Source organism: Conger conger, chromosome 6, assembly GCF_963514075.1.
Source record: "Conger conger chromosome 6, fConCon1.1, whole genome shotgun sequence".
Lineage (NCBI taxonomy): Eukaryota > Metazoa > Chordata > Actinopteri > Anguilliformes > Congridae > Conger > Conger conger.
Window position 1 is genome coordinate 19,556,285 of NC_083765.1, and position 16,165 is coordinate 19,572,449.

The window sequence follows — 16,165 nt, forward strand, 5'->3', positions numbered from 1 at the left end:
TTGTTTGATATGAATTGTATGTTCATTGTAAATTATTTTAAATTGGATATATTGTATCATGTTTTCTTTTTTGTTGATGATTTTAAATTGGATATTTTGTATCATGTTTTTACCATGTCTATTTTGTATTTTGCCCAATGTAAGGTGACCTTGAGTGTCTAGAAAGGCGCCACTTCAAATAAAATGTATTATTATTACTATTTATTATAACCTGCATGACCGGGTCACTGCCGCAATGCTCTCGGAGAGGGACAGCCTGCTGTCCATCACCACACCAAGGTTCCTTGCACAAGATTATGGTGTCAGTGAGGTATCCCCTAGGGCAGGGGCGGCAACCCTGGTCTGGAGAGCCGCAGGGTGTGCTGGCTTTTGTCGTTACTTATTTGATCGATTAAAGCAGTAGATTATACAGTTAACTCGCCTCACCTGGTTTCTTGGGTCTGAATCAGTTGCTGGTTGTCACATTTCAGGTCTGTCTCGCCATGTTTTATGTTCATTCATTTTGTCTTAGTCTTGTATTGTCTTATCATGTATTATGTTAGTCTAGGTTCGTCATGTTGTTTCGTTTATTTCTTGTTACAATTTATTTTCTCGTCATGTCTAGTTATGTTTCGTTACAATTATATTACCTTGTTATGTTGAGTGGTTATCGTCTTAGTTTCATTTTGTGTTATGTTTTGAATTATGTTTATTGTTACGGAGACTGGTTACTGTTTAAACATACACTTTTACATGTCATTCCGCAAACCTTGCGTTCCGCCTTTTCTCTCTCTCTCTTTCTGTCATTCACTCCCTAATTGTTTCCATTTGTCTATTTACTAAAACTACTAACGCTAGATCAGGAATGGGTAGAAACTAACAAACTAATCATGTGTTCATGTTACCTTACGTTTCTCGTGCATGTAATTTACTAATTTACTAATGCTAGGGCAGGATAGGTTTATTACTAACGATAACTAATTACCTTGTTAAACTTGTCATCCATCGCACCTGTTTTCCATTTCCTTGCTACGCTCTAACTAATTGTCTACACCTGCATTTATATCCCAGTCACGCTACTGTTCACTGCGAAATTGTCTGCCTCTTGAACTCCAAAGCAACTCTTGAGCATTACTGTTATTGATTACACGTTACGATCCAAGCCTGTTTACCGACCATTGTTGATTGATTTCTGTTTTGTTGACCACCGCTTGTTTTTGACCACGTCCTCGCCTACCGTCTTTGTACTTTTGCCTCGCTGATTGTTTTATGAGGTTAGAGGTAATAGCAGGAATTAATATAATTTCAGTCTTACCTGGATTGAGCTTTAGATGGTGGTTGTCCATCCAGCTCTGGATGTCACTCAGGCAAGCAGAGATACGGGCTGAAACCTGTGTATCAGATGGTGGGAATGAGATGAAGAGTTGGGTATTGTCCGCATAGCAGTGGTAGGATAGACCATGTGGAGGCAGGGAAGAGGTGTATATACTTTCTGAATGCACTGTTTAATGTGCATAACCTCTTATGTCCCCAAATCTCTTTATAGTATAAGCGGAAAATTTGCAACAAGCGTTAACTTTCAGCACTATATGCATGATGCACCAGACTACATCTCAGATGAGGTTAAGCGGAAGGGACCAGAGATCCCAGAATGCTCAGCAAGAAGTGTCATTGGGACATTGGATTAACATCAGCTAAACCTCTTAGTTTTGGTAATCTTTCTGCCTTCAGGTTTTGCTTGGCTATATTGCCACACAAGTAAAATGGACGTTTACTGGTTATATTAAATTTTATAGTTTGAATTTTATTTCATTATATAATTGAAGGAGCACTGTCACGCTTTTTCAAGTTGAGCTTTTTTGGATTAAATGCTTAAATTATGTTTGTAGACATTTTTTATATCACCGTTAGTGTAGCCGTTTCCTAAATATGGGGCAAAACTTCCCAGAATAAACACATCCAGTCACATTTTGATCGAACCCTTGCTACATTGAGCTGAAAATTGGGGAAGCCCAAACCTTTCCTTTGAAATGATAATTGACCTCAACCTGTTTCCTTGATTCCATTGATTTGGCCTTAGGGAATTAAATGAGAAATTCATTCATAAATTCAAAACAAAACCTGCTTCAAGATTCTTTCAAAAATGTGCATTACAGATATTTGCCATATAATAGTGTGTAAAGTGGCAACTTTAATCGTCCCATATTATCTGTGCACATCCATTCACATGTTGCTACCTGTATGACACTTCACTTCTTTGCTTTGTCGATCCAGACCGGGAGAATGGGTGAAGGGTATTGTAGGAGCAGGGACACAGCCTGTCACAATGACTCAGCAGTTTTCGCGTGTGGGCAGGCGCTTATAAAAACGCGAGTCAGGCGCTCGATTTCAGAAGTACTGATTGTAGCCCCCTCCACGACGGACCGTTGCAAAACGTACCTTTCAAGAATTCCAGAAAAGTAAGTATAGCTGACATTATCTAACTGTAACTTTATGCAACAATAAGTGCAAAATCCAGTTCTAACTCTAAAGACGACGCACTAGTCGTTTCGCTTGACTTTTGTTATTTTTTTGCAAAGTTCGCTGTGAAATTGCTGCTGATCAGGCGGCAGCTTATAGCACAGATTCAAATTAAAGCGATTTCTGCACGTAACGTAATAGGAATTTTGAATTATATGTACAAATTCATGAATGGATTTGGTAAAACACATTTCTTGCACGTTTATTTTGACAATGGAAGACAGCCATTCGTCTGGCTTCGGATAAATGTTTATATATTCGCTGACTATTGTGTATTTAAATCGAGGGATTTAGCCTGGTTCAGTCTAGTTTGGAGAACTGTATGCTGGCTCACTGCCGAATGAGGTTACATAACGCAGCCGTTTCTGTTCATTGGCGGTCTGAATCTGTAGCCGTTGCACGCGATGACTTCGCCCCAAAGTTGCAGTTCTGCTTTCAAGTTTGCAGTTCGGGTCTTTTGAATGTATGAAGAGTGCAATTCTTGAACTAAATGACCGGACTCTTTTTGCATTGCATTTATTATTTTTATTTTGGCTGGCAGACCAACGGGGTATGCTGATGGGCAGTGAAATATAATCGTTTATAATCAGTACCATGGTCCTGAAGTCCCAGTGCTGGCCCGTTGTTCCTGAATGTTTGGTCCAGTTGTGCTGAAAAGCTATAATGCGTGGCAGCTGCAGGGAGCTGACTCTGGCTGAAATCTGTCCCTGAATGAACTTTTTGGTTAATGTTCTCCAGCTGTTGGTATGAGGCAGGAAACCTGTTGCTTTGGCCAAAAAAAAAAAAAAAAGTTTTGAATCGTGTGCAGATATGGCTGTAATGAGTGAGCGGAGGGGGACTTGCAACTGTTGCTGCTTTAGCTCACAGCACCTAATTTATTGCTCTCTGTTGCAGTGCCTCCCTACACCATCACCTACTTTCCAGTCCAAGGTAGGTGACTGATGCTCTTTCTGCATTCACACACCCTGGCCCTGCTGCCACTATGTGTGACTGTCTGTGGAGACCTGCTGTGTGTGTGTGTGTGTGTGTGTGTGTGTGTGTGTGTGTGTGTGTGTGTGTGTGTGTGTGTGTGTGTGTGTGTGTGTGTGTGTGTGTGACATGGAAGGATTGAGTTCTGACAGAACACATAACTTTGCTTCTTCCTAATTGGTTCCTCATAAGACAATCAGAATTTGAATCTAAGAAATTTGACTTAAGGATATTCTTGTGTTGGAGAGGGTTTGGCTAACAGGACTTGTTTTGGTGAACATTGTTTGGCTAATGGGGTTTGTGTTGTGAGGGACAGGGTTTGGCTAACGGTGTGTGGGGGTTGTGGTGTTGTGTGGGACAGGGTTTGGCTAACGGTGTGTGGGGGTTGTGGTGTTATGTGGGACAGGGTTTGGCTAACGGTGTGTGGGGGTTGTGGTGTTATGTGGGACAGGGTTTGGCTACCGGTGTGTGGGGGTTGTGGTGTTATGTGGGACAGGGTTTGGCTAACGGTGTGTGGGGGTTGTGGTGTGTTTCAGGCCGATGCAAGGCCATGCGGATCCTCCTCGCGGACATGGGCCAGCAGTGGAAGGAGAAAGTTGTGACTATGGATGACTGGACGCAGGGAGATCTGAAAGCATCATGTGTAAGTTCAGCATTGACGATCACTGGAAGATCACGTGACTCCTGTAAAGACTGTTGGGCTGTTGAATAGTGCTACTGAGGAGGTTATTGCCCACCGTCCTGTGAATTCAGACTATTGAGACCATCTTCTTTAAGCTTGCTCTTACTGTAACTTACCTTTCGATTTGCTCATTTGTTTAACTCACTTTATTACAACTTTTGTAAAACAACCACTTTGAATTTGTAGTAAGAATGCTAGCAGAGAATAAAAGTTTTATGATTATTGCACAATGAGATGTTTGTCAGGATATTTAATTATAGGCATTTTGAGATTGCGCTCCAAAGCTTTCACATGACAGGACCCTAAAAGTACTCAGGATGTACATTATCAAAGTCCTGTCAAATTTCCCTATAAAGTAGATTGTGAGATGCAATAAAAAGCTGTAGCCTACTTACGCTTGAAACTTGCAAGCCATTTTGTAGATTTAAAGGGGCTCCCCACATGTGTAATTTGCTATGGGAATATTTGTGGGCTCCAAAAAAATATTGACTATGATTTTCATCGAGTTTACTTTGATGCGAGTGAAGTCCTGTTTTTCTTCACTTGTTATCTTCACTCCTTTGTCTGCTGGACTGGGGTAGAGGGCACAGCTCCAATCAGACCTGCAGAACAGGTGTGTAATCTGAGTCTCTTTCAGGCGTTTGGCCAGCTGCCAAAATTTGAGGACGGTGACCTGGCTTTGTATCAGTCCAACGCCATCCTCAGATATTTGGGCCGTCAACACGGTACGTTTACCCTGTCCAAGAGGTAGATGTGTGTGTGTGTGTGTGTGTGTGTGTGTGTGTGTGTGTGTGGGTGTGTGTGTGTGTGTGTGTTCGACAGTCCAGTCGGCTGTTCAGGTGTACACTCATGGTTGGACCTTAATCTCCATTAAGGCCAGTTTATAGTCCAGCAACAGAGTGTTGCTGCCATCAACAATGTGCAGTGGATGTGGCAGGTCACAATGGTATTTGGTTTATATTGTGTATAAACCACTGTGTATGCGGGGTGACAATGGAACGTTGTGTGGTGTCAGTCGAGCGATAAACTGGCCTTTATTCTGATGTATGTGTGTCTTTTATTCTGTCATTTCTATGGTGCAGGTGCTTATGGGTCTAATAACAAGGAGGCTGCTCTAATCGACATGTTGATGGACGGTGTGGAAGACCTCCGGCTCAAATATGTAAAACTGATCTACGAGGAATATGTAAGTCGAGCTGCGTGTGTGTCCTACTGGGAGAAGTCTCTGGCGTAACCAGGACTCAGCTGCTGGGGGTTGATTTACACTCGATCTACATGCATGTTAGTGGCTACACGATCTTGTGGTGCCTCTACAGAGAACCACACGTACAGTTCTATTAAAATTCAGAGATGCTCCCCTTTCCATGGTACTGCAATTCATTCTGAGTGAACTTTAGTCTGAGTTCCACTCAGCTGGCATACTCACCCTGAAAGCTGGTTCCTTTGGTGGTGCTTGGTCTATGGTTTCCAGTATAATTATGCATCTGAGAATCTCTGAACACACCTTTTTAATACCCTTTACTTTCCTCTGTCAGGATACTGGCAAGGAACAATACCTCAAAGAACTTCCAAGCCACCTCTCCAAGTTTGATGCTGTTCTGCAGGCCAATAAAACAGGGTTTTTGGTGGGGGACAAGGTAAGTTTACACGTGCGTGCGCACACACACACAAGGTGAGCCTGCCTCATGTTTTCACTAGAAACTGACCAGAGGGAGAGCGCTCAGATCTGGAGCACTACCCTGCTGAGAGGCTGCTCAAGCTAGGTGTTGAAACCGCTGGTAGCCAGTAGACAAGTTCAAACCAGCTCCATGCTCAACATGGTTTGACCAGCTCAAGCTACCTTTTGAAAGCACTGGTAGCTGGTATTTCAAGCTAGTCATAGCTGGATTTTACAGCTGCGTGCTATTCTTTGCAATAGGAAATGGTCGTAGGCTTATGGGACGTACTGTCGCAATCCAACTGCAAGATGCCATCCTGAAGTGAGCACGGGTCATTCATAGGCTACCTAATCCCACAGTTCATGAAATTAAACCAATTGAATGGTGGTGTAATATGGCTCCTTGCCAATTTGGCAGATGCCAGCTACACCGGTGTGCTCCTTTGTCATTTGTGTTCTTCCCTTAAATGTTGGCGATATTCAGCAAACTCCTTATGGAGCCTGTGCCAGCTGCACACTCTGAGATGTAGATTCGGTGTATGCAGTAATGAAGCTAAACGGCTCTTGCATGCTTACAGTTAAATAAATGTAGTGTTTCACAAGTCCAAACAAGGTCAGAAAAGTCAAACCACGACACCATAGTGTTAGACTTGGTGTCTTCATAATCAGTAGGGAATTCATTAAAAGATTTTATGATTCTATGATTTATCTTGTAGTATTTCCAAAGACAAACCACTACAGACACACAAAAGAAAACTAATCCATTAACCTTTATGCGCATATGCACTCTGAGCGCTTCATTAGGTATTTATTAGACTTATTTTTTAAACTGAAGTATTCTGCTGCTGCAGCCTATCCACTTGGAGGCTATGTGTTCAGAGGTGCTCTTCTGCATACCACTGTTGTAATGTGTGGTTATTTACGTTACTGTCACCTTCCTGTCAGCTTCGACCAGTCTGGCCATTCTCTTCATACCCCTCATTAACAAGGTGTTTCTGCACACAGAACAGCTGCTCACTGGATGTTTTTTCTTTTTCGCACCAGTCTGAGTAAACCCTAGAAACTGTGTGTGAAAATCCCAGGAGATCAGTTGTTTCTGAGATACTCAAACCACCCTGTCTGGCACCAGCAATCATTCCATGGTCAAAGTCACATGGGCATGGTCATGGGCATCACAATTGCTTTGAATAGATTCATTAATGGACAGTAATGAATGTAACCCTTTAAAAGTAGTGTTTGTTTGTAACTAACTCCTCTCCCTCCTTCTTCATATGCCAGGTGTCCATTGCAGACTACAGTCTGTTTGATGTGATGCTGAGCCACAGTGTGCTGTCTGGCTGCTCCTGCAAAGGGGATAAATGCCCCGGCATGAAGGCTTTCATGGAGAAGATGTCCTCCCGTCCGAAAATCAAGGAGTACCTGGAGTCTGACGCCTACAAGAAAGTTCCCCTTAACGGAAACGGGAAACAGTGACAGCCCTGCAAGTGGTGTCACCACTAGCCCTCCAGATCAAATTACTGGATATAATTGAGTTTTCAAGAGTAGGTAGATGCTGAAGATGATTTAATCATTTGCTGGTAGTGGGTGGATGGGTTTGTTTTCTTGGTAACATAAAATCTCTGGATGCACTTGGGATGTAGGACATATTCCTAAAGCTCATTAGCTAGCTAGCTAACTAGCTAGCTTGCTTATGGCAGCTATGTTCACAATCATACAGTTTTGGTTATCATTTGCAATTGATCGGTTTGTAAAAAGGTGGGGGTTTTGACATGCCTTAAACAAAATTGGCTGGCATTCCTAACTGCTTGAAAGCCAATTGTTTATGCTACAGCCTACAACTAGCACGTAACCATTTCACAAGTTGGAGCCCTGTGAAAAGTTTTACTAGTAATCTTTTCAAATCTGAAGAGTAGTTGTTGATACTTTCATTTGTTTGTACACTTGTGGAAAATAAAAACCTTTTGAACAGTTTGTCACTTTTTTTGTTTTTATTACTTCTACATGCCAAGACTGGATGTCTGCTGCTGGGAGTGGAAATATCTTGCCTCTCCTGTAGATTTGTTGGGTAGTGATGTTCACTTCTCTGAACTCGTGCATCCTGCATTCTCATTGGCTGTGTAAAAGAAGCTCCCGGTTGATAGGAATGAGCCCAATGCTCTTATTTTTTTTATTTTTTTTATTTTTCCCCTTTCCTTGCTCCTGGCCTGGAAATCGATTTAGGTCTGCCATCTTTCAGGACATTCCTCCCCATTAAATGTTCCTTCTGGGAGCTAGTAAAACTTAGGAATTCTCAAACTTGACTTCAGCGCATCCTTCCTAATACTTTTCCAGAAAGCCTGATGTATAAATCGACCTGTGGATCCACCTCTCCCCATCTGCCACGTCTGTATCTTACGTGGCTTCAAACTAATGTTTGAAGGGGCAGGGACATTCCATAAGCCTAATTTGCAGTCTCGATTTTCCCTGTCTTCATTTATTTTTCTTACCACTTTTCCTATCCTCTCCCAATGGGTGGAGCTAGGGGTGGATAAAAGAGCAAGAAAACCAGATGAGAAAAATAAGCCAATTCTAAAACACAGCAAGATATGAGAGGATTCTTAAGCGAACTGATTGCCTGCCAATCGAACTGTGGAAGGGCGAACTTGGCGTGGGGGAAGCTAGGCCAGCTGCTGCACCCTGTCAAACCCTAAGGACACTACTGTGTCAAGTGACCCATCCACCTTCATTTATAAGGGCTTCAAGCAGGAGCCCACTACAGCCCAATAGCTTCAGAGAGCACTATACAGGAGTGCTACACTGTTCGGAAACATTAAACACTTCTCAGGAAGCAGAGACATTAAATACGGGTGACTTCTGTTACCCTCTATTTATCATTCGATGTGTCAGGGCAGGATAGAGAGAACGTTGGGAAGAGTTTTTAGATGTGAAGGATCACTTTGTGTGCAGTTTTTTACCCAGCCTTTGAAAGGGAAATCAATTCTCGATGTGGTTTTGTAATAATCCTGCCAATATTTGCATTGTAGGGCAAGCAATCATCGAGCTGACAGTTTTTTTATCTAGTTTGCAAATATAAGATCACCCTTCCCGACTGCAGAATGTTAACTTGACACAAATAAACTATTAAAATGCAAGATGATAAAACAGACTGAGAATCATCTAGATTGGAAGTGAAATTCTTTCCAGAATTAACCCATTCTATATTATCCTAAAAAACGGAGACTCCACAGTGCATGAATACATCAGTATGGGAAACTGGAGAATGCAACAGAAGCTACAGAATACTAACAACCTAATAAATTAGGAGTAGACGAGACTATAGTCACACTATTTACTTAGTTGTGACTCACTCAATTTCAATACGTCATATGAGAGTCATTTCAACACTAGTGCAACTGTTGCAAAGTCTCGGGTTAGTATGTATACCTTTTATCCTCTTGCAATAATAGAAGAAAAAGTTTGAAACTCACAAAGACAACCTGTTAATGTATCACCTTTCATAGCAACATAGGTACTGCTTAGGTAAAAAGCATGTATTTGATGGACATAACCAGACATAACATTTCAAATGTGTAGGGATAGACAATTGTTTTAGACTACAGATTTGACATGAAAAATTACATGACAACCATCCCCAACAGTGCATTTTTGCTATAATTGTAGCTAGTGACCACATGCTGTAGCCCAATGGAAAAAAAAGATCTTTATAAATGATAGCCCTCCCTTCACAGTCTTCAATGTCGGTAAAAATAATTGAAATTTAACTTTTTAACATGAAAAATGTTGAACCCCCCCTTACTTCAATGATGTGTGGCTTATTCATGAAATTAACATTTTGGTGAACTCTGACCCCAAAACTGAACATTTTGATACCAAAGTTGTTGTACAGTGCCTTCTAGAGAGCAAGATATAAGCAGTGTTTCAACCAACCTGTGTGACAACCATCTCCGGTCTCCCCTAAGATATACTGATACCATTTCACTTTTACACAACCCCTGTCTCACGCATCACACCCACAGCTAGTTTAGTAGCCAACGTCATATTAGCCACAATAGTGCATTGAACACCAAGTTCCAAACTGTGGGCGGACTGACTGATGTAGTTACGGTTTGCTACTATGGCATTTGGGCCTTTAAGCATAGGTCTGCATCATTTTTTATTTGGGTAACACCCAGAGGTGGGTAGTAACACATTACATTTACTCTGTCACATTTACTTAAGTTTTTATAAAAATACATTTTACTTCTAAGAGTTGTTTTATAGGCGGGTATTTTTACTCTTACTCAAGTATATTTGTAAAGAAAAAAAATGTACTTTTACTCCGTTGCATTTAGCTACATTTCTTATATTTACATTTACATTTTTGTCATTTTGCAGATGCTTTTAATCCAAAGCGATTTACAAGTGCATAGGTTCTTCCACAGGTTAAAAGCATCAAATCCATAACTAGTATAACACGCATAAACAAAAAGACAAGAGTCATCGTAAGTGCAATTTTTATGTCATTTTTATTTTTTATTTTTTTATTAAGGGTTAGGGTTAGACAAGAGGGATATCGGAAGGGGGGAGGAAATCAGGAGGGAGGACTAAGTCTGACATGGTGTGTTTTTAGGTTGAAATATGGGGACGAATTCTGCTGTCCTGACAGTAGTATGCAAGTCATTCCACCACTGAGGAACCAGAATGGAAAACAGGCGTGAACGTGCAGCTCGACCACCTGGTGCTCGTAGTGAGGGAACCACAAGGCGACCAGAGCTGGCAGTGATCTTTGTGGGGAGTGATCTTTGTGGGGTGTCGGGAACAAATTTTCATGCCATTCAAGTTCTGTTCCATTTGTTCTCACAGAATTTCAAAAAGCAGGAATGTTTGAACGTTTTGAACAATTGAACGTACCCCAGCCCTCCTTGGTCAAACACTGTCAGATTAATACTGCTGATTAATACAATGAGCACCCTCTGGTGGCCTGGTGCTGTAACCGACAGGAATCCAGCAAACCAAGCTGGCCAACCAAGTCCAACAGGTTTAGTGCACAATACACTCGAGTCTCACCAGTTACTACAGAGAAAATATGATTGAAACATGAACCCCAACAAAAACAATCCCAGCAATAATAATACAAAAAATATCCCATTGACCTATTATTATTATTGTTACTAATCGGTGTTTAGTAGTAGGTAGGTGTGAGAGAGCTTTGTTCAGTAGCAGGTGTGAGAGATCTGAGTTCATTAGCAGGTTGGTATGAGCGATCTGTATTCAGTTGGTAGGTGTGAGAGATCTACATTCAGTAACAGATAATTATGAGAAGTAAAAGAGATGTATACTGTGTAGTTTAACTGGTCAGGAAAACACAGAGTAGATGACATACCTTCAGCATGTTTCCTCTTTGTTTTATTCTCTTATCTCCCAGGCTGGAGTGTTGTGTAACTACAATCGTGTAAGTGAGCTGTTCAGTCAGGGCTGGAGACTACAGGCTAACATCCCAAGGAAACCACAGAACAGAAACTTCACTCAGCTTTGTGAACACAGAAACATTAGTGGCAGCCTTGCCCCAACCATAAATGTTTCTTTTTGGTTTTATATTCCACAAGTGTCTAATGATTTTGCCTAAAATATTGTAGATGCTTCAGTCACTGCAGAATGAATGTAATTAATAGAGATGGGCATGTCAGCTTTAGGAGTGCTGGGTAATTTACAGGTGCATCATGGGTATTAACCTCCTATTATGTTTGGGGTCAATTTGAACCATTCAGTTTTTGACAACTCTTAAAAACCAGTTAACCTTTTTTAATCTTGATACTGTATGATTTTTCCATTTTGTATACATTTTTGTGGGATTAAATAGTAAACATGCAATAAACATGCTTTGTTTTCATGTGTTGCATGTGCTTATTTTGACCCTCTGTAACTGTAAAAAAAAATATCATCCATTTTTATTTTTATCTCACATTTCTTTTTGATTCTGGTGGCACTTTCCCATACAGGTGCCAATCTTTCACCCCCTGTACCTCAGGCTCTAAAATCAGATGTTCCTAACAGATTTTTTGCATTTATTTTAACTGTTGTGGTCAATTTGACCCAAACATAAAAGCGGTCATAAACCTTTAACATAATTAGGTTAAGGAGCCCCTTGTATATTGAAGCAAAGGTGAGGGGTGGGAGGGGCTGCTAGAGTGATAGGACTCTAATGGATCCTGAATACAAAGTTCAGCGACAATAAAACCTTATTAAGGCCCAGGTAGCTGACAACTCACTATACCACAGCACTGAAAAATAACAGAACACTTAGACAAATACTGCATTCTGATTGGCAGAGACGTATCGCGTGAATCACAAATCACAACAAATATCAATGCGCGCAATATAACACGATAGGTGCTAAGCTATGCAGTTATAGCCGACCTGGTGACAAAAGTCTTTGTCGGAAAGATAATCATGGGAGATGTTTCAAACATAATGTAACCAAGTGTTTTAACTTAAGTACTTAAGTTAAGTACTAATAACATAACTTACAACACACGAGTGAGTGACGAAAGAAGTGTGGAGAGAATGATCAAATGTCTGTACCAGGAAGTGGCAAGTATATTTTGACCGGGCCCGGCGCAGGCCAGCGACAGATTGATGGCAGGATTAAGTCGGGCCCTAGTACAGTTTCTGCGATAATAGAATCGAGAATTGAGAATTTTAAAAAGCTATACAACAGATTCCATTGGGCCCTACATTAAGTCAGCTAAAAGCTCACTGGAGATTTGAAAATATGGCTATGTAATATGAATGTTGTTATAAATAAGTAATGTATTCAATACACTTTTATTTTATTTTATCAACAACTATTTACAGCATAGCAGAGTCTTATAAAGAATCTGAAAACAATGTACAGTAATTCAGAACACGGTGAGTTTACGCTTAAGAACACTGATCTCAGACCTGCTGTTTTCTTATAGTGCTTTCATGTTTTAACCTACAGATGTCGCTGGTGAGCTTTCCCAGTTTAAAAAACATCTTTGAGACATAAATATGTTTCCCCCCGATACTTAAGCCTGCAATACACTGGTGGAAACTATGGAATATACTTAGACTCGAAACTGAAACTAATGCTGACAATATGTTCAGAACACTGATATTCTCTGTAAACTACATATAGTGTGAAGTCCGTAATAATGTAATATATTGTTTTGCGGGACTGGCTGCAAGAACGAGACATGCCAGCTGACATGCTTCAGTTCAAAATTGGAAGGGCTCCGTTCAGTTGCATAGCACCGAAGTCTGGAATACAATTTATATAAATTTCTTCCTATTATTTTCCAAAAAACAGCCTAATGTTTTTTTTCCTATCGGTGATGGTGAGCTACTGAACTTTTCTTTGGCGATGAGTTGGCTTTTTGCAGTTGTGTGAAAAAATGTTTCTCAGCAACAGGAACTATTCTCGCGTTCCCATTGCGTTTCAATTAACCTGGAAATCGATCGAGCTCCGCAATCTTTGAGGACATTCCAACCCCTTTAAATGTTCCTTCTCTGAGCTAGAAGTAGAAGTTAAGAACTCCAGAACTTTCCATGTTTCAGAAACATGAGTGCATCCTTTGCAGAAGTATTTTTCCTAAAGCTTGACATATAAATGATCAAACTGTGAGTCCACCTCTTCCATCAATCACATCTGTGACTGACATGCCTTCGAACTGGCGTTTGAGGGAGCAAGGGCATTCCATTTGCTTAAATCACGCTTTCTCTAGTTCCGCATCTTTACTTCTTTTTCTTTCATTTTTTAAACTTTAAAGAAAATTTTTAAACCAATTAAAACCTATTTCATTTTTTCCTGAGCCTCCCCTGATGGGTGGAGCTAGGGGCAAGAAAAGGAGATAAGAAAAGGAAAAGGAGGAGAAAAATAAGGGGTTGGAATGAGCCCATGCTGTGTGTGATTTCAGAGGCCTGCCCAGAGACCTTTTAGCTGGAATTTGTATGGTTCGGCCCGTAGCTCTGCTCTGCCATGTATGAGGGCTAAAATGGGCTCTGATCAGCTTCCAGGGCCTGTGTGCTGTGTGTGGAGAGATGGCTCCGTGCCCAGAGAGAGGAGGAAGGAACCAGGGGAGGAAAATCAATGGGAATAATTCAGGGAAGCAGGGAGCTTTGCTCTGTGTCCGATTGGAAATGCATGCCAAGCAGCTTGCATCATCTTGCTGTGCTTTACTGGTCTCCTAAAATGGCTGAGCTTTGCAGGGATCTCCTCTTCCCTCTCAGAGGAGATAATGCGCCGGTGTGTGTTTCTGACGTGGTCACAGTCAGGGGACGGATCTTTTTTCAACAGCTTTATTTTAATCACCCTTTTTACACGCTGCCAGTGTTCAGCCGTGTGCGTGTTTGTATCAGTACATGTGAAATGAAAGGGCGACAGGCTTGCACACGTGAAGAAATGTCTCTGCTTCATGCAGGGAGCACACAATGGTTTTGATATTTTTTTGAGCAGAGCTGGAATTTGTGAGCTTATTCAATGAGCATGTAGTTGTGTTGATTTAACCCTTTCAGTCTCAAGAGTGCCATTTTGAACTCTCGAACTTATACCTTTTCAAGCAATTTTCACAACCAAAGCTAAAACCTCTTGGGATTTTTTCATCACTATATTGGGCTTGGGACTAAAAGGGTTAATACCAAAGTCTGTCGAGTTGGGCTGACAGCCCACCGTCTCTAGATGGTCTGGAGTCTGAAGTCCCCCCCAGCTCATGGGTAATGTCACATATGACACAGACATGATGGAGATGAGTTGAGCTTTTTTCCAGAAGACACAGGCATGCAGTTTTTTCTCCTACAATGCAACAGGGAAATGCAGAGAGAGGACCATGCAAAGAGATGCATTTACTGTTTTCCCCAAGCCCCCCCCACCCCCCCGGCCAATTTCAGCCAATCAGAGGCTGATTACACTACGCACACCATACGAGGTAGCGAATCACAGACTGACTGTACAGGATTAGTACTTCTTATAATAAAGGTGTCAGACGTGTTGTTCGCTGTTCCTCTGGGATGTGTGAGTCAGGGCCTATATGAGACTGCTGCTTGGAGAAGCTCAAACTGCTCTGTGGTGTGAGAGACAGACAGAGCTCCTGTTCCTGTTCATACCGAACGAGTGATATCTACCCTGGGGTAAAATCCAGCTCTGACCAGCTTGACATTACCAGCAACCAGCTGTTTCAAAACATAGCTTGAGCTGGTCAGACCAGAGTATGGAGCTGTCTTTCATGCGAGTGGCATTTGTTGTTTCATTCAGTTATTTCATTCAACTGAAAACTAAATATAATGGAGGATATGTGACTCACCAACAGGACGCAATTTATTTGCCACCATATCTGTAGGATCAGGTGTGATTGTAACACACAGGTTTGTAGTGTAACAGCAGCTAACCTGTAGTGTGAACGCTAATACCATTAGTTTTGCTCTCCTGCAGTTCGTCTTTCCTGTGCAATTGTTGTTCAGCTCGTAGCTGCAAGCTGTCGTCTTGTGTAGCTGTGGGTTGCAGTTCATACCCATATAGCTACTTGCCCCTAACAAGACTAATTAGTGTTGTTATGTCTCATTATTTTACTTCACTGCGTTTGGACTTGACTGTTTTAAGTGGTGAAAAGTGGATATTTATTATAAGTGTAAGTGTAGCCTTAAGCTCCAAGCATCAGGAAGTTTGTTTTGCAAATTGCAAGGAGTGTTATTTTTGTGATATCAGTTCAGAGTAGACTAGTGAATGTCTCTAGTAGAGCTGTGTAGTCAGTGTGCAGTCTGTAGCCGGGCTGTGCAGTCTGTGTGAAGTCTGTAGTAGAGCTGTGCATTCAGTGTGCAGTCTGTAGTTGGGCTGTGTAGACAGTGTGCAGTCTGTAGCTGGGCTGTACAGTCAGTGTGCAGTCTGTAGCTGGGCTGTACAGTCAGTGTGCAGTCTGTAGCTGGGCTGTGGAGTCAGTGTGCAGTCTGTAGCTGGGCTGTGCAGACAGTGTGCAGTCTGTAGCCGGGCTGTGTAGATAGTGTGCAGTCTGTAGCTGGGCTGTGCATTCAGTGTGCAGTCTGTAGCTGGGCTGTGCAGTCAGTGTGCAGTCTGTAGCTGGGCTGTGTAATCAGTGTAGAGTCTGTAGTCGAGCTGTGCATTCAGTGTGCAGTCTGTAGTTGGGCTGTGTAGACAGTGTGCAGTCTGTAGTAATCCTGTACAGTCAGTGTGCAATCTGTAGCTGGGCTGTGCAGTCAGTGTGCAGTCTGTAGCTGGGCTGTGCAGACAGTGTAGAGTCTGTAGTAGAGCTGTGCATTCAGTGTGCAGTCTGTAGTTGGGCTGTGTAGTCAGTGTGCAGTCTGTAGCTGGGCTTTGCAGCCAGTGTGCAGTCTATAGTAGAGCTGTG

The 16,165-nt window shown here is 41.8% G+C and overlaps 1 protein-coding gene across 1 annotated transcript; it reads left to right on the forward strand.

Annotated features, from left to right (window-relative positions):
- Positions 1-2,315: 2,315 nt before the first annotated feature.
- Positions 2,316-7,778, forward strand: LOC133130588 (glutathione S-transferase P-like). Its single transcript, XM_061245256.1, has 7 exons — positions 2,316-2,438; positions 3,394-3,429; positions 4,005-4,111; positions 4,788-4,875; positions 5,233-5,336; positions 5,686-5,787; positions 7,086-7,778. Coding segments are annotated over exons 1-7 (633 nt in total). The 5' UTR covers positions 2,316-2,437; the 3' UTR covers positions 7,281-7,778.
- The last annotated feature ends 8,387 nt before the right edge of the window (positions 7,779-16,165 follow it).